General features: G+C 42.4%; 2 protein-coding genes and 1 long non-coding RNA gene across 6 annotated transcripts; 2 read left to right on the forward strand and 1 right to left on the reverse strand.

Moving 5' to 3' along the window:
• The first annotated feature begins 3210 nt into the window (after positions 1 to 3210).
• Positions 3211 to 17395, forward strand: LOC119489574 (semaphorin-3F-like). 2 transcript variants are annotated; one of them, XM_037772208.1, is made up of 18 exons: positions 3211 to 3449; positions 6227 to 6365; positions 9131 to 9291; positions 10326 to 10388; positions 10481 to 10600; positions 10790 to 10883; positions 10996 to 11115; positions 11237 to 11382; positions 11491 to 11605; positions 11704 to 11773; positions 12465 to 12609; positions 12700 to 12922; positions 13006 to 13094; positions 13194 to 13235; positions 13321 to 13478; positions 13568 to 13635; positions 13726 to 13853; positions 15311 to 17395. In XM_037772208.1, exons 2-18 carry the CDS (start codon positions 6254 to 6256, stop codon positions 15716 to 15718), a joined length of 2262 nt encoding a protein of 753 aa, XP_037628136.1. In that variant the 5' UTR covers positions 3211 to 3449; positions 6227 to 6253; the 3' UTR covers positions 15719 to 17395. The 2 variants fall into 2 exon arrangements, with proteins under 2 accessions (XP_037628136.1, XP_037628137.1); XM_037772209.1 differs by having other exon boundaries at positions 3213 to 3449; positions 15341 to 15718.
• Positions 17396 to 17455: 60 nt separating this feature from the next.
• Positions 17456 to 22486, reverse strand: LOC119489575 (wiskott-Aldrich syndrome protein-like). 3 transcript variants are annotated; one of them, XM_037772210.1, is made up of 11 exons: positions 22255 to 22486; positions 21340 to 21480; positions 20179 to 20265; positions 19952 to 20048; positions 19281 to 19310; positions 19147 to 19182; positions 18863 to 19055; positions 18590 to 18765; positions 17946 to 18499; positions 17713 to 17821; positions 17456 to 17621 (listed from the first exon to the last, which is right to left on the reverse strand). In XM_037772210.1, exons 1-11 carry the CDS (start codon positions 22354 to 22356, stop codon positions 17563 to 17565), a joined length of 1584 nt encoding a protein of 527 aa, XP_037628138.1. In that variant the 5' UTR covers positions 22357 to 22486; the 3' UTR covers positions 17456 to 17562. The 3 variants fall into 3 exon arrangements, with proteins under 3 accessions (XP_037628138.1, XP_037628140.1, XP_037628139.1); XM_037772212.1 differs by having other exon boundaries at positions 22262 to 22417; XM_037772211.1 differs by lacking the exon at positions 22255 to 22486 and adding an exon at positions 21996 to 22217.
• LOC119489577 lies at positions 20084 to 22777 on the forward strand. Its single transcript, XR_005207206.1, has 2 exons — positions 20084 to 20281; positions 22540 to 22777. It is a non-coding gene; the product is annotated as an uncharacterized LOC119489577 (long non-coding RNA).
• The last annotated feature ends 52 nt before the right edge of the window (positions 22778 to 22829 follow it).

A 22829-nucleotide genomic window follows, 5' to 3' on the forward strand; every position in this document is an offset into this window, starting at 1 on the left:
CGTACTCAAAACAAAAATTGGATTGTTTTTGCACAGTGACACTTATCCGACTATTACCAAATGCTTTTGCACGAGTGCTGACAGATTTACCTTTTAAGACACTGCGCTTTCACTCATCCCATCCTCACTGTCCTCCTTTTCATGTACAGTAACCCTCCCTCCCTCCCTCCCTAACACACACACCCCTTGTTATTTGGAAAGAGCTCTTCTTCAACAGCTGTTGATTCTCCCAGCTGCATTTTATAGCGAGTGAGAGTGCCAGTCTTGTCTTCGAGGCAGATGGTGGCTGGCTAGCTGGCTGGCTGGCCCGGTGGACACGTGGCACGTTGGGACGACTGCACACGGCGCTCCATCTCAGCTACAGTACGCCTGTACAGTGTTCTCTGTGAAAAACCTGCAATCACCTCACTTTCAATAGGCGAGCAGGCTGCGACTGGAATGCGCGCCACGTATGCACCCTTCATGTCAGAGATGTTTTCCAAAGTTGCTCTCCTTTGATAATCGCTGATGTGTGAAGTTCACGGACGTCACGCAGCACCTGCTCCCTTTATCGTTTCTATGTTTGCATTTTTTCCTGACCTGTAAGATAATAATTAGAAGACTAAGTGAGGAGTCTTGTGGTTGGAAGTAGAGCAAGTAATCCTGCTGAATATCGTACCTTTATTTTCTCTACCCTATAATTTCCTCTCAGGGTCGCGGTACTCCATCCCAGCATGCATCGGTGACGCCCTGGACCTGCCTCTCTGTAGCAGGCATGTTCAGACACTCCTCAATTCATCAATATACTTGTAGGAAGAGACCATCAGTGGGTCAAATGGGTTGTTTTCCCCCAAGGGGACAATGGTCTGCCCCTAGAATTGTCATGATTGATGTGTTGAGGATTTATCCGGAGCCTGCAGGGATGAATGTCTACCTTCACATTACCTATCCATCCTCATTAGATGAGAAGATCCTCTTGACAGAGCTTTTTGTGGACCAGAAAAAAACTTTTGTTTGTTTTCTAATCCATGCTGTCTGTCACCAAAATCCATCCATCATGCTGGAGGCCTGTTCAGCAACAATTTCCTGCTCCTCATCCAGGGACGACTTTAGACACTTTTATGGGCGGTAACACTATGAGCACCGCAGGATTACCGGCAATCCCAACTGACATTACTGTCTTTAAGAGACTGTAGCTGGCTCAGTTATATTACTATTGGTATCATATGAAACTAGAAAACATAAGGAATCCATGTCGAGAAGGAGGCTAAATAACGCTCCAAATTTACGCTAAACTTTGACGACGACAAACTGGAATGGCCATTTACAAAGGGGTCCCTTGACCTCTGACCTCAAGATATGTGAATGAAAATGGGTTCCCACAAGTCTCCCCTTTACAGACATGATAATCCCATACCAATTGGGGGGAAAACCATGCAGTTATTTGCATGCAGTATAATATATAATGAGATAACATTAAATGAGAAACGTTTATCTACAGGAGAATAACTATTTGAAAGCAATACAGAATGACTGAGACCCTTACTGCATTATATTCCATTATATTTATGTTAATACTTTGAATTGTCATCTGGTGCCTGAATTTTGTGTTTTCTTTTTACATAAATAAAGAAATTTCCAGCATAACTTGATGCAGAAAAAGGCAGAAATTGGTGCATAAAATTCACCAGAATGCAGGAAATGAAGAGTTTGACGCTCAAAATTTCCTTGGGGGAGGACACCCAGACTCCTCATTTAATATGTGGCTAAAGTTCTGATCCTAGAATCTCCCCTGTCCTCGTCCGTCACGTAGACAGAGCAAAAATACCCTCGCGGCTGGCGAGTGAGGAGTTGTTGCTATCTCTTTAGCATGTAGAGGCAGCATGCTGGTCAGATAAGGAGACGCAGGATAGTCCAGTAAGAGACGTTGAGAGTGGGAGCTGGACAGTTTACCGGCATCCATGGCCAAAGTTGAGATTACACGGAAACCTGAACTCGGCACACACTAGTGATTCACTTCCTTTAGCTGGAAACACCGTGATGCCTCCTGTGGGGCAGGAAACAAAGACTCCCTCCTGGACACATCTTGACACACCATCACATCTGGCTGATACCCAACCTGAGATAAGGTCACCGCTTACATACTGCGTGACGACGAATCCAAAAACCGAGAACGTGCGTTAAAGATAGCTTCAATAAGTTAGAATTAAAACTTTCAGACGCTTGCCAGGAGCTGTGATCTCCTCTGTGGCCTTTCACACACTGACGCACCACATTGTCTCTCGTGTGTTTATTCTATTTTACTGTCTTGCTCCGAACACATTCGCTCTCTTGCTTTTGTGCCTTCGCTGCACCATACTGCGTCAGAGCTCACCACAAAGCCGGTAATGATGAGAGGCGCCCTTTTAATTTTCAAGCTCAAGGCTCTGTTAACAGGATGGATGTCCTTTACGTCCAGTCCCACCCCCACACCTCCTCCTTCTGGCTGCTTTGTCACCGTTGTCATGAGCTCCAGAGCCAACCCGAGAGGAATCCCAGGAATCTTTTTTTTTTTTTTTTCGGCTGACCTGGCTCTGATGTAGAGGAGCTGAAGAGTAATGGTGACATTGTCCGAGTGGCAGAGCCGGGGCTCCTCTTTAATAGTGGATTTCAGCCCCTGAATCATGTATAAGAATAGTCTAGTAGTGGCCCTCCTGGTGCATGAGAAAAACATTTATACAGGCCATCCTGTCACCGTGAGTTATTCACCTTAAATAAACTTTGAGCTGACACAGATTAATAATAACAGTTTACAGTGTAGAGTGGAGCAAGCTGAGCAGCAGTGAGAGGGTTAATCATACCCATATGGTGTACCAAGAGGTTTGGTCCAATGCTGCTGTGGGCCAACAGGGTGTGGGGGGCAGAACAGAAGGGAGAGGACAGCAGGACGCTCAGTCTCCCAGTCCAACACCTGCACCTGGTCCACTATAGACTCACACTCCAACTATCCCCCCTCTAATACAGCACCAATGGAACATTAACCTCTTGTTCACATCTCGCTGATGTTTGCTGCCATCCAGGGTTCAACTTTTGTTTTTGGAAAGAGTTGTGTTCAGGGATCAGCTGTGCGTTTTTCTTTCTTTCTTTTTTAAAATATATGTTGCATGGAGGAAAAAAAACATTGGTTAACAGGGACTGATAGGTAGCTCTCTCTCTCTCTCTCTCTCTCTCTCTCTCTCTCTCACTCACTCTCTCTCTCTCTTTCTCTCTCTCCTCTCTCTCTCTCTCTCTCTCTGAAGGGGAATTTGTAAACCTATCGGATTGTTTCATGCCTGCGCAGAGACGCTGCTGCTGCTGCTGAGAGGAGATTTTTCCAGCCCAGCTCCGAGGCACATAACGCGGGGAATGCAGCGGTAACATCCCGCAACTATTTCTTCTTTTTGGATCTCAGAGGCGTTTGAGAAAGTCAGAAAGCAAAGAAAGCAAAAAAAAAAAGGTAGGACCTTTAACTTGTCTCTGGTTTAACTTTTAACTCCTGTTGGGTTACTCTGTATGGTAGAAGTAGAAGAACTCCCATTTGTTCGGTTCCTATTTCTGGATGTTGAGTTAACAGGTAAGTGCGCACTCCTCCTCCTCCTCCTCCTCCTCCTCCCAGGGAAAGGGAACTAGGTTATTGGGAATCCTATAATTATTTTTATTTAAAGAGAAACCATATATTATTACAGCTGAACTTTAATTACCAGTCAGCACAGAAAACCAGTAGAAAATATCATCCAAGTACCTCGAGGTTCAACCAGGCCATCATACAGTACATGGAGCCACACAGGCACATTACTCCTCATTGGTGCTTTGTACATTATTTGAATGTATTGATACAGGTTACTGTCAGAGAGGAGTAAAGATACCAGAAAATATTCACATTTAAGAAGCCAGCTTCAGAGAAACACAGAATTTCGATATAAATACTCAAACCGATTAATCGTTTAGTTGTTTGGTCTATCAAATGTCAGAAAATGTTGATCAGTGTTTCCCAAAGCCCACGATGATGTCAGATATTCAGTTTACTGCCATAGAGGAAGACATAGAAGGCACATTATTCCTGATTGGTGCTTTTTAAATTATTTTAATGTATTAATATTAACTCTTCTTTTTCTATCCTCATTTAAATATTATATAGGGTTGCAACTAACGATTATTTTTTATTGTCAATTATCTTTTTCGATTAATCAATTAGTTGTTTGGTCTGTTTGGTTACTGTCCGAGAGGAGTAAAGATACCAGAAAATATTCACATTAAAGAAGCTAGCTTCAGAGAATCGCAGAATTTTGACTTTTTTTCTTTAAAAAAATACTCAAACCGATTAATCGTTTAGTTGTTTGGTCTATCAAATGTCAGAAAATGTTGATCAGTGTTTCCCAAATCCCACGATGATGTCAGATATTCAGTTTACTGTTAAAGAGGAGTAGAAAAAAACCTGTAAATATTCACATTTAAGAAGCTGGAATCAGAGAATTTGTACTTTTTTTCTTAAAAAAAGATTGAAAGCGATTAGTCGATTAGTTGTTTGGTCTATAAAATATCAGAAAATGGTGAAAAATGTCAATCAGTGTTTACCAAAGACCTACATGACGTCCTCAAATGTCTTGTTTTGTCCACAACTCAAAAACATTCAGTTTACTGTCAAAGATGAGTAAAGAAATACAGAAAATATTCACATTTAAGAAGCTGGAATCAGAGAATTTTTACATTGTTTTCTTTAAAAAAAATATTCAAACCAATTAATTGATAATTAAAATTGTTTGCGATTAATTTAATAGTTGACAACTAATCGATTAATTGTTGCAGCCTTAATAATAGACATTTAGACATGTATTTAGATAATCACTGAGCCATTTTGCCCTGTTGCCTATGACCATTTTTCTTTAAAATAATATTCAACTAAAGACTTAAAAAATGTGACTGTAATGTCCATATCATTATGCAAATTTGTCTATGATTACTTGACTAATAACATTTTTGGTGACAGTGTTTATTGATTATTTATGCATTTGACTTATGATATATAAAGTCAAAGTGATCCAATGATGTTTTAATCTTTAGGTGACAAATACCTGACTCTTCTTGACATAAAATGTGTGTCTACATCATTTTGATGACCAATCTCATGCTGCATATGTATTATTATTATTATTATTATCAGTGAATATAGAGTGTTTGATAGGAGGAATAGAGATCAAGCTCCCCTGGTGAGCAGATATATGGCAACTGTGTGACTGTGCCAGGAAGGCGTTCCCAGTGGCTTCTGTTTTTAATTTCTAAATGTTTGGCGTGCCAGTCATTTCAGTTTCATCAGCCTGTTCCTATTTTACATGGGAACATATTTGTGATACATAAATGAATGCCTTATTGTGAAACACAGTGTATTAATATGTTTTTTTGTGAAATCTTTCCATGGATAACTCGCACTAAAAGCCCTCATTTGGAGGCTTGTAGCGTGTTCCAGTGGGGGCCTTGTGCTACATGGATGCCATGAGAAAAAGAAAAGCCCTTGGGGGTGGCTTATATCCCGAGCAAAGCACACCTTCAGGGAGACAATTTAATGGATGTTGTGGACTCAGCTTTTAGTATTCATAATTTATACGGGATCCTCTCCAAGCAAAGTGCAGATGCATAATGAATGCCTGAGTTAAGGTCTACCAGTTTAGACTACGTTCCAACACCCCTAAACTGTCAGAAATTGTTTCAGCGAGGACTACCTGTTTCTTTGAACTGTCATGCGTTTCACTCGTCAGCTCCTGGAAAGTACGTGGATGGGCTTTGTTGAGAGACTCAGACGGAGACAGAGGGAATCGCTGATGATTATCAGAGTCTTGTTATTTATTCAGCTTTCTAGGAAAATGTATGTTAAAGAAAATATGTTTAAGAAGATGAAGACAATACGACTAACCTCCTTTTTTTAGACATTTTCCATGTGACTGTGCTTCCAAATACCATTATACAGTCTTAACACATACCTCACTACATTTACACTTTAAATAAATAATAGGGCTGTCAGATTTTCCAGAGCAGGTGTGAAGATTTGGACGTTGTTCTCTCCTGCCAAACTATACGTCTGGAAGGCTGCAGGCCAAACTTCTGATCACAGACATCAGAGAAAAAGAAAGAGAGAGAGAGAGAGAGTCTCTTCCTGTCCTTTTTCTGTCTCCTATTTCTCATGGGGCACTCTATAATAACACTTCATTCCTGTTTCTTTTTTTTTTTTTCGTCCAGATTTAGATCTCTGTGGGCTACCTGCATGACTGTTACCATGACAGCATCTGGAGCCCAGCTCCTCCTGTTGGCCCTGTGTGTTTACAGAGGCTGGGCCCTGCAGCAGTCTGCCCCGCGGATTCGCCTCTCCTTCAAAGGTGAGCTCCGACAGATTAACTCAAAAAGTCCTCTAACAATGTTAAAAGTTTCTCTTACTTGTCTGCTTTCTCCCACTAAGTCTGCAAACTCGTGCGCACACACCCGTGGTTATGTTTCCTCTTTATGCATATGTAAAGAACCTATTTCCTGCCACATGTCAAACAGCCCAACACTGGAAACAAAAGGTGGATATTACGTGTGGTTTACTGGTAGTGCCCTTCGACAAAAGTTTCTCCCCACACCCTAATACCCACACGAACTGTTACTGCAGTCTGACCTGTCATTTCTTCTTTGTTTTTGATGTCTGACACGATGACACAAGAAGGAAACACCTGAAATTTGATCACAAAAGAGCTGAAATGATATTTCAGAGAGTTGAACTGTTTTGGCCGCGAGGTGTGAATTCAAGATAGGGGTGGATAGTGGTTTTAAATACAACCACTTGGGATTTTCCCATTTTCTCCTCATCCCCATTTACTCCAATGGCAGAGATTCATGTTACAAATATTCGTGTGACACCTTTGATCCAAACAGTGCTCCGTGATTACAGTTATCTTTTCATCCCTGTAGCATGTCGCCACTTCAAATGCACCTGCACACACAAACACACAAGCGTCACACCTGTATGTGGGAATTAGAGGTGTGAATCGGATTTATAGCATTCTTTAGTGCTTTCATGTGGAGGCAAAAAAATGTCCTGCTCCAAGCTCAGGTCCAGGCAGCGAGTTTTGGTGTTTTATCTTGTTCAGCTGCAGTGACTCACTGAGAAACATTTATGATTTTTTGCACGATGTCAACACGAGACATCTGACGCAGATTAGAGGTGAGCTAATCGCGAGATCTGCGGTTGATGAACTTGGGAGTTGTTTTGAATTTGTCACTGAAAACAGCTGTGTACGTGGTTGTCGTATATACATCAACGCTTCCATTTGAATCTTGAGAGAATGATTGCCGTGCATTTTTACATGACCTTTAACACTAATCCCCCTCGCAGTAAACAGCTTATACACACCAGTGTGTGTGTTTTTTTTTTGTGGTGCACAAAGTAGCAGTCTGACCAATTACACAAGTTTGGTCTTGAACTTGATCACGTTCCTCCTCCCAGTGTAAGATACAGGAATTCACATCTGTAGAGCTCTCCATGATAAATTCATGCTCTTGTTTTGGAGCAGCTGCCGAATTCTTAGATTGTTGGTGAGGTTTTGAAGATAAAGCAGTCACACACACACACACCCCCTCCCCCTAATACCAAACCAAAAAGTGGCAAAGTTGGATTTACTCCCTCAACTGTTTTCTGCCACTCCAAGGATTTATTGTTCATTGTTTGTGACACCGAGGCTCTTTGTTCCCAAAGGCGCCTCTGGAGGAGGCTTCGGCTGGAGGACATGTGACTCTTGTGGGCGAATGAGCCGGACCGAGCGACACTCTGGGGTCCGGGAGGCCTGTAGAGGATAGTATTGTTTCCTCTGTCGCTGGGAAGTTCTACACACTTCAAAGAGACTCACCGTGTCTCGTTTGACAGAATTAGTCAGCATTGCTAGAGAGCAAAATGTGCCGTGTAACCGGAGCCGTGTTTTAGGATCTCATGCCCTCTCAGCACTGTCACCAGTCTGTTCATGCTTGAGATTTGACTAAACAGCAGCGCTCATTAGTGCCTCAGTGACAATATGTTGTCCAGTTGTAACACGATAGCGGCTTGTAGTAGCTTACATGAATCGTGTGTCCTTCCCAGTGTTTCCCTATCGGTGTCAGAATGCTGTCAGGGGATAAGTGTTTGCTGAATGTTTACCAGATGATGGCAGTACATTGTTTGCTATTTTGGGAGAATGGAGACATGTATAGGGGTGTGGTGTTTCCACATTTAGCCGGTCCAGTGGATCCACTATGGCCCAGTGGAGTAGAGGCTAGTTATCCTGTGTTTACCTCTCAGGGAGCAGAACCGGACCTTCGTCTCCACCTCCGAGGCTCCGTCCCGTGTCTACCGGAGATCCGATTGCGTATAGCTTATTTTAGTGAGGCACCTTGACTGCATCCTGTTAACATTGACCTCACAAAGGAAGATGGCAGGCGCTTTGATGTAAATAAAGATTGCGCTTCCTCCTGAATCCCTGTAAGCTGGCTTCTGAAAGTCCCTGGGAACATTTGTCAATATGTAAGCCTGCTGTCTTTAACATGCCACCGCTGTGTCCACACACACATATGGGGGTCAATACATGCCACAGATGTGTGATTTCTATGTGGTTTTTTAAAATGGATTGTTGGATAGAAGAATGTGCAGCACACAGCAGATGAAAATTGTTCAATCAAAGCTTTCAGGAGAACAAAAAAATGAAAAGGAGCAACCTTTTCCACCACGGCGTGTCTTAACAGGTCACGCTCTGCTGAGCACAATCCTGATCTTAAGAATTAGCACCGAGAGTTCCACTGACCGTGTTTCCTAAGGGACCTGCTTTTTTTCATCTAAATCCGCAAAGGCGTGTGGCGCCTGAAACTCAATCAGCCGGTCAGGACACATAAAATATTGAGATCTTAAAAGCGAATATGTTTCTCAAAAATGCTCCAAGAGTGAGTTATATTTAATCAGTGACACACATTTTCCAGAAAAGCAGGGAGAGGGGTGTTGCACAAGGGACCGAGTTCATCTAAGTCAGTAATGAAACATGTTAGAGGCATAAAGAAGGAATAATGGGCCTAGATTTTTGCGAGGTAACCTTTGCTCCCCCTGCTGTTGGCTTTACAAATGGTGTGTTTTTTTTAAACACAGAGCTGATGGACACGAGGGCAGCACGGCCCTTCAGTTTCTCCTTCAACACCAGCGACTACCGCATCCTCCTGATGGACCAGGATCAGGGCCGGCTGTACCTGGGCAGCCGGGAGTACCTGGTGGCTCTGGACATGCACAACGTCAACAAGGAGCCGCTCATAGTGTGTACCAGCTTGCTTTTTCTTAAATCCAGTCTGCTATTTAGTATGTCGCTTTCAAGCTGCAGTGGGTAGAAAATGGAAAAAATATGATTAAAAAAAGTTATTTTTATAAAATGGTCACTATGTCCTGACAGTAGTAGTAGTAGCATGAGACAGGTAATCTGAAAAAGTGCTCCAAATGGCATCTGTAGGATTTCACAGACCGGAGGAAAACAACCAATCAGAGCCGAGCTGGAGCCTTGCCGTCTCTGAGCAGCTGTCAATCACTTGCAAACTCCGATCAAACAGTCAGACTGTGGACTGTGGGAGGAAATCGGAGTACCCGGAGAAAACCCACGCAAACACGGGGAGAACATGCAAAGCTCGTATCGAATCCAAGCCGAACCTGCGGCTCTCTTGCTGTGAGCCGACTAATCACCACCGTGCAGGCCCAAACTAGGCAGCGCTGATCAAATATGAATCAATATTCTGTTACTGTAATGCCTATTTCTCGCCTCAAATGTTTTCAGAAACATCTTGTAGTGTACTGTTTAGCTGTAAAATGAGAAAGTTTGTGACCCGGCAGCCATGTTGAGATCAGTTGAGGAAATACCAAGCACCGCCCACCAGCTGGAGCACACTTTCTCATTTTACAGCTAAACAGTACACTACAAGATGTTTCTGAAAACATTTTATGTGAGAAATTGTTACAGTAACAGAATATTAATTCATATTTGATCAGCACTGCCTAGGTTGACCGTTTGATTGGAGTTCGTGAGTGATGGACAGCTGCCTCAGTTGAATAAACAGCCAATAGGAACGCTCTCTCTCTCTCTGACCTGTGATTGGTTAAAGTCTCCCATCATGGGGTAGATTTCTTAAAGCCTAAAGCCTGAAAACAGAGCCATGAGGAGGTGCAGAAGTCTAGTTTTCTTTCAAAACACTTGAATTACAATATACTGAAAGGTTATTATGGAATGTTTGACCAATGATGCCAAAAACATTCTGCCTACTGCCGCTTTAAGTCTCTAAATATGTTGTTTTCGAAAACACAGATCCACTGGCCGGCATCTGCTAAGAGAAAGGGAGAATGCCAGATGACGGGAAAGGGAAGACAGGTGGGATCACGTATTTACATCCTGTTCTTTCAAAAACGTCTCCTTTCAATGACGGTGTTTGAATTCCATCGGTCTTACTCCTCTTTGTCCAGGGCGAGTGTGCCAACTTTGTGCGTCTGATCGAGCCGTGGAACCGCACCCACCTCTACACCTGTGGAACGGGGGCGTACCAGCCCATCTGCACATTCATCAACAGAGGCTGGAGGGCAGAGGTGAACACAAAAGACACTTACAGCTCCCCCCCGAGCGGGATTTACAGCCTCAGCAGTAGGCCTGGAAAGCGTTGTCCTGATAAATATTTCAGGACTACAAACTGGGACACTGATTTGTTTGTGATTTTCTCCATGCTCCCATGTGACGTTTTAGCGGGTCTATTTTTAATGCATGCTCTCTCCCTGCAGGACTACCTGTTTAGGCTGGTCCCTGGGTATGTGGATTCAGGGAAGGGAAAGTGTTCCTATGATCCCAAACAGGAGAACATTGCAGTTCTGATCGGTAAGACATGCTCCATTTACTGAAAAAATCTTTACAAATCTGAAAAATTCCTTACGCTACTGAATCAAAAAGTCTAATTTTTCTATTCTGTTATTGTCTCTTACTTCTGCAGATGGTAACCTATACGCAGGGGTCCATATTGACTTCATGAGTACAGATGCAGCTCTGTTTAGGACCATGGGAGGGAGAACGGCAATCAGGACGGAGCAGTACGACTCCAGGTGGCTCAACGGTGGGTAAAGTGTGGGTGTGAGGTGGTAAAACGCTGCTGATTACAGGTTATGGCTCCTCTCGTTTTATTTGACAACCACTTGCCTCAATCCCCTCTCCGCTTATCTGTTTTTATCCTCCAGAGCCCGTGTTTGTTCAGATCCAGAAGATCCCTGACAGCGCAGAAAGGAACGACGATAAGCTTTACTTCTTCTTCCGCGAGAAGAGTCTAGACTCGAGCGGCGGGGCGAGCCCCAGCGTCTTAGCCCGGGTGGGAAGAGTGTGTCTGGTGAGCCAAACCACGTCGTATAATATAGTGAAAGTATACGCAGCTTATCTTGTAATATGAAACGCATTAAGGCCTATTGAGCCGTGACCTAATTTCCTTCCTGTCTAGAATGATGAAGGAGGCCAGAAGTCCCTGGTGAACCGCTGGACGACGTTCCTGAAGGCTCGCCTTATCTGTTCGGTGATAGGAGAAGATGGAGTGGAGACACGATTTGATGAACTACGTGAGGCCACAATAAAAATAAGCACCGTGTTTAAACTGATTGCATTTTCATTGCGACTGCTTTTAATGTTATGTTATTGATTTGGTGTCGTCTTCCAGGGGACGTGTTTATCCAGCCTACACAGGATGAACGAAACCCCACGGTGTACGCTCTCTTCACTACAGCGGGGTGAGTTGTTTTTGGAGGCTTGTTTGATAAATTCTCACCTCACCCAACTTCATTGTTTTTTCCTTCACACATTTTTGTGGACGGTTAATGCTTTAAAGAGGACCTATTGTGCTTATTTTTCGGTGCATACTTGTATTTGGGGTTTCTACTTGAACATGTTTACATGCTTTAATGTTAAAAAAAACGCTTTATTTTTCTCATACCGGCTGTGTTGCAGCACCTCTTTTCACCCTCCGTCTGAAACGCTCTGTTTGAGCTCCTGTCCTGCCCCACCAAAAGCCCAGTCTGCCCTGATTGGTCAGCTGACCCACTCTGTTGTGATTGGTCTACCGAACCAAACTCTTCGGATTCCACTCCAGCTCCGCTCTAACTAGCTTTGTTTGAGGACGTGCCAAACTAGCCGTTATGCAAATGTGTTACTTGGTGACATCACCACATTACGGAGGAAAAGGCGGGACTTCAAGTGAGGCGCTTCAGGCAGTTCAGGAGCAGTGTTTCTGTGGGGGAGAGTAACTCCCTTTGGCGTGGACTTTGGGCTTTGTAACTTTGTAGACCTTTTACATGCACAAAAAACTATATATCACTAAAGGAAAGGAAAAAAAGCATAATAGGTCCTCTTTAATTTCAGGGATAGGGTGCAAGCTGCCTCCTACCTCTCCCTCTTAACCTTAATTGTCTGTTTCTGCTCAAGCTCTGTGTTCAAGGGCTCAGCAGTCTGCGTGTACTCGATGGCTGATATCCGCAATGTCTTCAACGGACCGTTCGCCCACAAACATGGCCACAACTACCAATGGACAGAGTACACCGGCAAGATTCCCTACCCACGGCCTGGATCAGTATGTTTCAAAACTGACACAATCAAATAAACCATCTAAATCTGCATCAAAAGAAACATTTTTTTCCACCTCTTCTTTCTTCCCATCCAGTGTCCAGGAGGAACCTTCACTCCTGGTATCCGCTCCTCCAAGAACTTCTCAGATGAGACTGTGAATTTCATCCGAGCCCATCCCCTCATGATCCACCCAGTTTATCCAATCCACCGCCGCCCCCTGGTGGTGAGGACTGGAGTGGACTACCGGTTCACTGCCCTGGTGGTGGATCAGGTGGACGCTGTGGATGCACGCTACGAGGTGCTCTTCCTGGGGACTGGTGAGACAGCTGCAGGGTCGACGCCACTAGGATTAGTTTGACAAGAAAATATAGATCTTAAATATAATTTCTCTCACCTCTAGATCGGGGCACTGTCCAAAAAGTTATAGTTTTGCCAAAGGACCCAACCAGCATGGAGGAACTGACGCTAGAGGAAGTGGAGGTGTTCCGGGTATGTCTAAATATGAGGTCCTGAAAAAGACAAAAATAATCTAATTAAATAAATGAACAGTCATAATAATCTATCTCCTTGTTGTTTATTCATTTACAGTCCAGAGCTCCAGTCAAAACAATGAAGATATCCTCTAAAAGAGTAAGATAATTAAAGACAAATTCACATTTCAGTGCATGAACCAAACTACGCTGAGTTTTAATTTCTGTTTCTTGTGTCACCACAGCAACAGCTGTACGTGTCATCAGACGCGGGGCTGACCCAGGTGTCGCTGCACCGCTGCGGCGTGTACGGCAGGGCGTGCTCTGACTGTTGTCTGGCTCGAGACCCCTACTGTGCCTGGGATGGAGAGAGCTGCTCTGCCTTCACCCCGTCCACCAAGAGGTCAGTGGGCGGCGCATGTCTCTATGGTTTTCACTATTTCTGAACTAGACAGTTTGTGTGTGTCAACTTAATTCTGATCTTTGCCTCAGGAGGAGCAGAAGACAGGATGTTAAACATGGTGACCCACTGAGGCAGTGCAGGGGCTTTAACGCCAAAGGTGTGGCAACTTTTTTTTTTTTTTTTCATGCATACATCAGATTTAGTTTTGAGCAGTTTCTCACTATTTCTCTTCTCTCTCTGTGTGCAGTGGAGAAACGTCTGAGGGAAACAGTGCAGTTCGGGGTGGAGGGCAGCAGCACCTTCTTGGAGTGTCAGCCTCGCTCTCCCCAGGCCTCCGTCAAGTGGCTCTTCCAGAGGGAAGGAAAGAGGAAAGTGGTGAGGAAGAACAGTTAAAGGAATAGTTTGACATTTTGGGAAATACGACCATTTGCTTTCTTGCAGAAAGTTAGATGAGAATATCGATGTCACTCTTGCATCTGTCCGGTAAAAATAAATATAAATAGCAAGCCAAATAACCTCCTTTTAAAAAACGCCAACAAATTGTTTTTTGCACTTTGGTTTGTGTATAAATTAAACAAATGAGATATACCATGTTAACCCTTTAATGTTCTCACTAAGAAAAAAGCAATGGAAATGTGACAACAATCAATCCTTTTTAAAACAGACCCCACAGTTTTTAATATAGGCCTCTACCTAACTTTGCTTCATAGTAAAAGAAAAATACAAACCATTTACTGTTATTGTGCAGCAATAGGTTAATATACCAACATATGTCAATTTGTTACCATGGAATTAGTAGTATTACCAGAACTAGTATTATTTCCACGTATTTATTGTAGATATTTATCATATTTACAGTATGTTACTTTGATACATCTCAGAAATGCTGAAAAATCATACTGATGTATTTTTTTCATCAAATATATAATGGAATAACATTAAATATATGATATTAACTAATTAAATTCACAACAGTGAATTCTAAAAAAAAAAAAATTCATAAAAAATGTAAATATATTATCTTAGCATCACTACTTTTACCAGTAAAGGACAATTCAACTGTTTGGTAGTGCATGTTTTTTGACAGTAAAAAAATCATACTTATTAAATTATTACAGAATATATTATGGAATAACATGAAATGTATCATATTAACAACAATGAATGATAAGAAGTTTTGTTTTTATTTCGTAGCAAATAGTCAATTTGAATTACATTATTAGCTTTTCTAGCTTTACTATAAAAAGACAACTGAACCGTTTGTTAGAGCATGTTTTTAGGAAATTATTTGACCCTTATTAGACTTTTAATTTTAGTATCAAGTTACATAATTCTGTTCAGTAAGGCATCTGAAACTATGATATGTCGAACAAAAATATGCCTACCTACCGCGTCCTCATGTCACCTTTTTTGTCACTTTTTAACTTCCTGTAGGAAGGCAACTATAAAGGCATGCTATTTAAAGACACAGCGACATCCAGTGGATTTTTTTTAGCACAACATGCCTAAACCGAGTGGTAGATCAGGGTGAGTTAAGGTCAACCCATTTTCAATAAGATATAGTTACTAGAAATGTGCTCTACCAAACAGTCGAGCAGAACATTAAGTGATTATTAAGTGAGATTTAGAGGTGCTGGAAGGCTATCTGTGTCCCACCATTTCCAATCTAACTGGCTACTGGCGTCATATTTACAGGACAGATATGAGAGTTGTATCAATTTTCTCATCTAATTCTCAGCAAGAAAGTGAATAAATGCATTTCCCAATAAGAAAAATACACTTGCCCATTTGTAATCTGTATGCAAATTCAAATACGTTGTTCCCTCTCTTAGACTCCTGCTGTTTCGTTCCCTTTTCTGCAGCTCAACCGTGTGGGAGGTATCCTGAAGACAAACCACGGTATCCTCCTGAAGTCTCTCAACCAATCAGACGCGGGGCTCTACCACTGCCTCGCCACGGAGAACAACTTCAAACACACGGTGGCCCGCGTGGCGCTGCGCATCCTGGACCGAGACATCGTTTTAGCTCTCACCGCTCAAGATGAGGACGAAGAGCCAAAAACTCGCCAAGCGGGACATAACCCGCAGTCGTCCCTCGTCCCCACGCCCTTCCCGCCTGAGATTAGACTGATCAACCAGTACTGCCAGTCCTACTGGGAACAACTCAGTCCCAAACAGCAGCAGCAGCGCAAGCGCACCAGCCGCAGGCACACAGAGGGCCAGGACCAAGGCCTCGGCTAGAGGACGGGACGGACGCTGTCCAACACTGGCCTGTGTGGACTATTATGGTGGACTTTTATGTTTGACATGCATGTTTGTGTGTCACCTCCATTCGTTGGGCAGGTGACGCTGTCATGCTGTCGTTAAAGTTCTATATTTGTGGTTTTGCAAGTGTCAGCCTAGAAAATACAAATTGTGTATATTTTACATCACCTGTGACCACTTCCCAAAGAACACCGGACATTTTTAGATTTTACATCTTTCAGGCCACATTTAAATCAACTTACAGACTTGAAACTTTTTGGTATGGAAGATCATTGGTGCCAGGCGTAAGGAAAAAGTTGAGAAGAGGACATTTTTTATTTATTTTGTATTTCGGGAACTAAGTTATTCAGCATGAAAAAAAACATAAAAAATTGCTAATCGACTAAAGAAATCTTAGTCAACTGAAACCAAAACGACAGATTAATCGACTAAGAGGGGGCAGCCCTGGATTTTGCATTTTGAGAATAAAGTCGATATGTTGAGAATAAACGTCAAACTTTTGAGAATAAATCAAACTACAAGCATGAGCACATATACTGAAATTGTGACTTAATTCTCGACATTCTGAACTTCTCGAAATGCTAGATTAAAAAAAATCTTCCTCCTCTCATTTGTTCCCCTTATGCCTGGCTCTAATACTCTTCCGTATTTCAAGATTGATCACCTATCAAAGGGATTTTAAAAATGTTCTCGTTGGTATGTTCAGGTGCTTGTGGGAAACCCCAGCATCTGTGACTTGAGAGTCACTGTGGAAGATCAACGTTTCGACAATGTAGAGCAAAAAGACCCTGCACACTGTCCACAACATAACTTGTGAGAGATTTTCAGCACCTGATTCTTAAATTTTGGATTGTCCTTGAATGCACCAACAAAGAAGAGTTTTCTGCTTTTTCTGATGGACCACATATTTCACACAAGTTTGTTGGTGTTTTGGAAACTGGTAGACTGTGATGTAAAGTATACGCATCATGTAGTTAATAGGCTTCGACGTGCAGAACCACAGGTATGGTCCTGTCAAGTATCTTGAAACAGAAATGTAATATATTGATTGTGAATATAATATATATGGTCGTTGGATTACTCTTGTATTGTATGAAGATATTATGATGATATGAATGCACACGTTGCATGCATAACTGTTGTTGCTTGTTGCAAGTTGTACATTTTACCTGGCGTGTCATGATGTTTGTAAGGTGTAAAGTATTCTGTTAAGCTAATTCCATTGGATGTTGTCATATAATGACTCCCGTACTGTCCCGTGCTCTAGTGACCTGCAGTATGTGGGTGTTGAAGATATGTATAGCATACAGTGTTCTTCCAGTTATGCACTTTGTCGGTGGTGGTATTCGAGGGAATTTGGGATCTTTGCACAGATGTATGAGAAAATGAAACTTTTGTTTTTTTTAATGTACAGTATGTTATTATAAAAATGGGAATGGAACTGGCTCAGATTTAGTATTGATTGTTGGTGTTCTGTCATATGCTGTATTTACAGGTTTTTAAAATGGCTCTTTTTAGTGGAAGCGGTAAGGAACAAGATTTGTTTTCCGGTCCGAGCCGCCATTCACCGTCATTGTGAGTAACACAGTGCTGTCATGCTGTCGAACCTACACTGGAAATGTTCGAACAAATATATAAACATTTCAGAATTCTCTTAAACTTGTTTTCTTTCTCTTTCACATCCTTTATATTGAAATTATTTATAAGTTCAACTCAAGCCATATTCCAGTTTTATTATCAATTATTGAACCTGAAATCCAACATGTACCAGTAATACAATTCAGAGGATTATATAATCCACAGAAACAAGAATTTCAACATCAGTCGTCCCATTCATCGTCATCCTCGTCTTCATCTCCACCTTCATCTTCACTTTCATCTGAAAGAGAGGACAAATAGGAAGATATGAGACTTTTTTTGTGGCCCTTTTGGTTCCGCTCCTCCGTTATAATTAATGTTGTGATATTTACCAGAGGAGTGTATGGCTTTACTCCTCTTCTGCATGACCATCATGAGAGCACCAACGATGCCCTCGCCTGACTCTGGTGGAGTACCTGGACCTTCAGGACTGTCTATAACCTAAACCACACACCAGGACAAGAGGACAGCATTTGAATCATGACACATTGCAGCATGTCAAACAAGACTTGTGTATGTATACTGTATAGCATGTATAAAATGTTTTTGAGAAAAGGAAATTTACATTTTTGAGCCTCATCCCCCCTCGGATCTGATCCAGCAGAGCTCCTCTGCCGTCTCCTCCACCTGCATGGGCAGGTGGTGGTGAAGGGCCACCAGAAAGAAGAGGAGGAGGTGGGAAACTTGAAGAGGTTTGGGAAGGTGGAGGGGGCGGAGGAGGAGGAGGAGGAGGCCCTCCACCTCCTCCTCTGCTGGGCATAGACGGAACAGGAGGAGGTGCGAACCCCATGGAGCGCTGTTGGCTGGACGGCGGTGGGGCAGGAGGCAGGTTGTGGGACTTTGAGGATGGCGGTGGGGGGAACTGAGAATGTGCGGAGTGTGCAGGTGGCGGCGGTGGAGGAGGGCCGCCTCTGCTTGTTGCAGGAGGCGGAGGTGGCAAGCCTCCACGTCCAGGAGGAGGCGGGTGGGAGGACGGGCTCCCTCGAGGTGAGTGGCCCGGGACGGGAGGTAGGGGGCCGGAGCGGCTTCGCGGAGGCGGAGGGGTCGGAGCAGAGCCACCGGAGCCCGGCAAAGGAGGCAGAGGCCCCTGTCTGCCAGGTGGTGGTGGAGGTGCACCTCCTGTAATGCAACGGAACAAGATAATTCAGTCCAAGCTTTAGAAAATGACATTAGACTCTGAGGAGCAGCGAGATTAATAATGAATCCCACCTCTGTTCGCCACCCTCCTGACCTCATCCATGCCTCCAGACCGCTCGATGGCATTAAAAAGGTCCTGGGAAGTCTGCTCATCCTTCAGTTGGTCTTTACTGATCCCAGCCCGGGAGAGCAGATTCAACAGGTCAGGGTCAAGGTTGTTGGGATCCCAGCCGACATGACTCACATGCCTGACGGGAAGGAAACGAAAAGAGACACAAATATTGTTAAACTATATCCTCCTCTAGATTATTAACCAAACTTCTCTTCACACATTCATCTACTCACTTAAACCCACTGGGTGCCCCTATGTCTGCTTTGGAGAACTTGGGGCCCTTTTTCCCTTTCTTCTTATCCTTCTTCCCTTTGCTGGACAGAAAAGAGGTAGAAGCTGGTGCGGTGCGGTAGCGCGACGAATGGATGTCTGGGTTTTGGATGTCCACCGTGGCAATGTGAAGAGAACCAGGGCCGCCAGGTGACGCTGTTGGAGGAGATACAGAGTATTATTATTATTATTTCATTTCATGCATCACTGGTGGTGGTAAAAGTTACAGAGGTGACATGTTGTGTACCTTTATCGTGTGGGACTCGAGGCAGGGAACTTCTATCTTCAGTGACAGGAAAAGAGGAGAGAAATACTTGTACAGTTTGCTACATACAGTATGTGAATGCATTTATACAGTCATGAAGTGCAGTGCTATCTTACCACTGGGCGGAAGGGGGCGCTGTTTCTTATCTGTCAATAACAAGGAGTGAGAGAAACCATTTTGAGACACATTACCACACCATTAATACAAAATAGCCTTAAAAACAATTAAATATTGCTTAAAAGTGGATGAAAGAAATTATTTATCAACTAGCATTTATCGATTAATTAGTATTCTCTATATCTTTTCAAAGAATACTATTTATTACATTATAAAACTCACAGATTTACCTAATTTAAATTGATTAAAATTATTTTTTTCCAGGATCTTATTACAAAAAAATAATCAAATAACATATAAAAAATATTGTTGTTGCGAAAATTAATAAGAACTCACTTGTAAAATATTTTATATTTCGGTAAAAATTTACTTAATTTAAATTTATTAAAATTATTTTTTTTCCAGGATCTTATTATAAAAAAAATAGCTCAATAGCATATACAAAAATATTGTTGTTGCGAAAATGAATAAGAACTCACTTGTAAAATATTTAATATTTCGGCAAATATTTACCTAATTTAAATAATTAAAATGATTTTTTTTCCAGGATCTTATAACAAAAAAATAGCACAATAACATATAAAAAATATTGTTGCAAAAAATGAATAATTTTATTATTTCGTGTTAAAAATATGCATCTAAAGTGTTGTGTGTCTGTGACCTCACTGACCTTGCCGGGTGTGTCTCTGGCTGATTTTATCCTCGACAGCATGTTGGAAAGCGTCTGCTTCCTGCTGCGCCGCAAAGTTCAGTCCGACCTGACAGTCCTGCGTCCAGTGGAAGGAGTGAATCACAGTGGTTCAACGACAGTTTATAGTTTTAACGGTAATACATGCAGCTCATCACATCATAACAACTCGACAGGAGGAGGAAGAGGTCAGATGAAGGTGTGCTTACATCCGCAGCGAAGGTATGAAAGAAGGGCTGAGGAGAGGAGTAAATGATCTGGTTGTAGAGCTCCTGTTCCCACACCTGCCTTCCTGTCTGTGGAAATAACATGGTAAATATGCCACATGTCATGTTAGATGTGAGTAATCTAGTTTAATAAGTCACACACAAAGTGATTAGATCATCAGTCTAAAGAGCAGTGGTGTAGTGGAGGGTCTATAGGGGAGAGCGGGGACAGTTGGTACACATATTTTTTTAGCAAGTAAGAAAGCAACTACATTCATTAAAGCTTCAGTAGGCAACACTTTTTGGGCATCATTGGGCAAAAAATCCATAATAACCTTTCAGCATATTGTAATTCAAGTGTTCTGAGAGAAAACTAGACTTCTGCACCTCCTCATGGCTCTGTTTTCAGGCTTTAAAAAAAATCTAGCCTGTGATGGAAGACTTTGACCAATCACAGGTCATTTCAGAGAGAGAGCGTTCCTATTGGCTGTTCTCCGGCAATCTGAGCGGTGCTTGGTATTCCCTCAAGAGATCTCAACATGGCTGCTGGGTCACAAACTTTCTCTCATTTTACAGCTAAACAGTACACTACAAGATGTTTCTGAAAAACATTTGAGGCGAGAATTAGATATTAACGTAACATAATATTGATTCATATCTGATCAGCGCTGCCTAGGTTGACTATTTGATCAGAGTTTGTGAGTGATTGACAGCTGCTCAGAGACGGTAGGCTCCAGCTCGGCTCTGATTGGTTGTTTTTCCTTTTGGTTGTCTGTGAAATCTTGCAGATGCCATTAGGAGCACCGGAGGACACAGAGACACATTATTTTTTCAGATTACTTGTCTCATGCACTACTGTCAGGATATAGTGACCGTTTTATAAAAAAAACTTTTTTTTTACATCACATTTACTCCAATGTGACTACTTCAGCTTTAATTGTTAGCAGATACCTGTATCTGTTCAGGGATCAAATTATTTTCATTACTGTTCAAGTAGTCTGTAAGTGAAGGTTATTTGGTGTCGATAGAAAAGTGTCCCAACCGACCCCGTTCTCCCCTCTTCTTCTGGTGGTTTACAGTATACCCACTTTATCAATGACCACTACACCACTGCTAAAGAGGGCCTAAATACTCAGACTCTTGGTATAATGGCAGCATTGTTACCTTCAAATCAAACATCCGTATGAAGTAGGAGCGCTGAGGGTTGTCTTTGATGAAGCACACCACTCCAGTGTGCTGCAGGCTCCACGTGGAGGGACTGTGAGGCAGAGCCATGAACAGCTGTGCTACTGCAGTGGCCATGGACTAAAACACACACACAGAGATAAAACAGTTCAGCGCCAACGGGGACACCTGAAAGCGCTTTTATTGCAGTTCAACATGTAAATGTGCAGTTTTATGGTTAGGTGGATTCACTTCCTCAAGTGTTTTCATTTGTTCAGATGACAACTTAAAGTGCTGTGATGCTCTTGATTTCATCAGTTATCATGGTATATCTGTTTTTATCTAGACGGAGACAGCTGTATAGGCAGAGTGCTTAAAGAAAGTCAGGAACAAAGCAACTTCTGCTCTACTGTAAGACTAAAGTCAACAGCAGTGTCTAATTCTGACACCAGAGGAGGAAATGGTTCAGCCACCGTTTCCTGTTACAGCTACCTCCTTTTTTTTGATGACCTAATGTCAGCACTTCAGTTTAAACTGCACTGGCATGAACAGCACAGTAGCAAATATGTCAAAGTAAGACTGGAAATTGAAACAAAACAAATAAAAAGTAAGACAATAAACTAACAAAAAGCAACTCAGAAAAAGAGTCAAATTACCACGTTGTTGTTAGTAAAGTTGAATATCATCACATTCAGGATATGATGTTTAACCACCAAGGCGAGAGAGAGAGAAGTCTCGAGCGGCTGAGACTATTTACATTTTTGTGTAACAACCGGAATAACCTGTATTATCTTGGATGCCATTTCCTTTCACTTTTAACTGCAAACTCTTCCGTCAGAAAAAGGTACAAGTCAGGACAAATATAGCAGGTTATCATCACCCCCCCCCCCCCCCTCCCCCTTCTTTTGAACTTACAGCACACCTTCTGCCCAGCAGCTCGTCCAGCCTCTCATTCTCCTGTGGGCTCAGCAGAGAGCTCCGGATGCCCTCCGTTTTACCTTTAGATCCACGGCTCATAGTCCTTTTTAATAAATCTCCCTCTTTATGTGCACAGCATTTGGTACGGCGTTCCTCTCTACGCTGTCTGAGGCTCTTCAGTCAAGGAAGTTTCTCTTCTGTGTTCTGCGCACACATCAACTGAAAGCAGGAAACGGACAACCACACTTCTCTCTAACCCCCACTTTTTCTTCTCTCTCTCAGACGCAGATGAATGTGCTATACTTCCATTTACAGAGGGAGGCAGTGCACTGTTGCTCTTCTCCTGCCGTGAGTACATCCATTTTACAGCCACACAGATGAACATTTAGTTTTATTAAAAAGCAACTTCAGACTTTTTATACAAACATTTTATTGACGGATAACAACATTCAAATTAATTTAAAAATGTACACGAAGAATAGCAAAGTCAAAAAATCTTTTAGTCAAATTTTTTAAAGACGAAAAAAAGAGAACAGACTCCATTTTAATTTAAAACCCATAAAGGACATTAT

This window comes from Sebastes umbrosus, chromosome 6, assembly GCF_015220745.1.
Source record: "Sebastes umbrosus isolate fSebUmb1 chromosome 6, fSebUmb1.pri, whole genome shotgun sequence".
Taxonomy (NCBI): Eukaryota; Metazoa; Chordata; class Actinopteri; order Perciformes; family Sebastidae; genus Sebastes; species Sebastes umbrosus.

Excerpts from the sequence above, each read along its gene's own strand:
- LOC119489574 (XM_037772208.1), top strand. The coding sequence starts at position 6,254 with ATGACTGTTACCATGACAGCATCTGGAGCCCAGCTCCTCCTGTTGGCC. Across the intron at positions 11,606-11,703 it reads GACACGATTTGATGAACTAC|GGGACGTGTTTATCCAGCCT; the intron begins GTGAGGCCACAA and ends GTCGTCTTCCAG. Across the intron at positions 13,236-13,320 it reads TGAAGATATCCTCTAAAAGA|CAACAGCTGTACGTGTCATC; the intron begins GTAAGATAATTA and ends GTGTCACCACAG.
- LOC119489575 (XM_037772210.1), bottom strand. The coding sequence starts at position 22,356 with ATGAGCCGTGGATCTAAAGGTAAAACGGAGGGCATCCGGAGCTCTCTG. Across the intron at positions 19,311-19,951 it reads CCAGAGACACACCCGGCAAG|ATAAGAAACAGCGCCCCCTT; the intron begins GTCAGTGAGGTC and ends TGTTATTGACAG. Across the intron at positions 17,622-17,712 it reads TAAAGCCATACACTCCTCTG|ATGAAAGTGAAGATGAAGGT; the intron begins GTAAATATCACA and ends CCTCTCTTTCAG.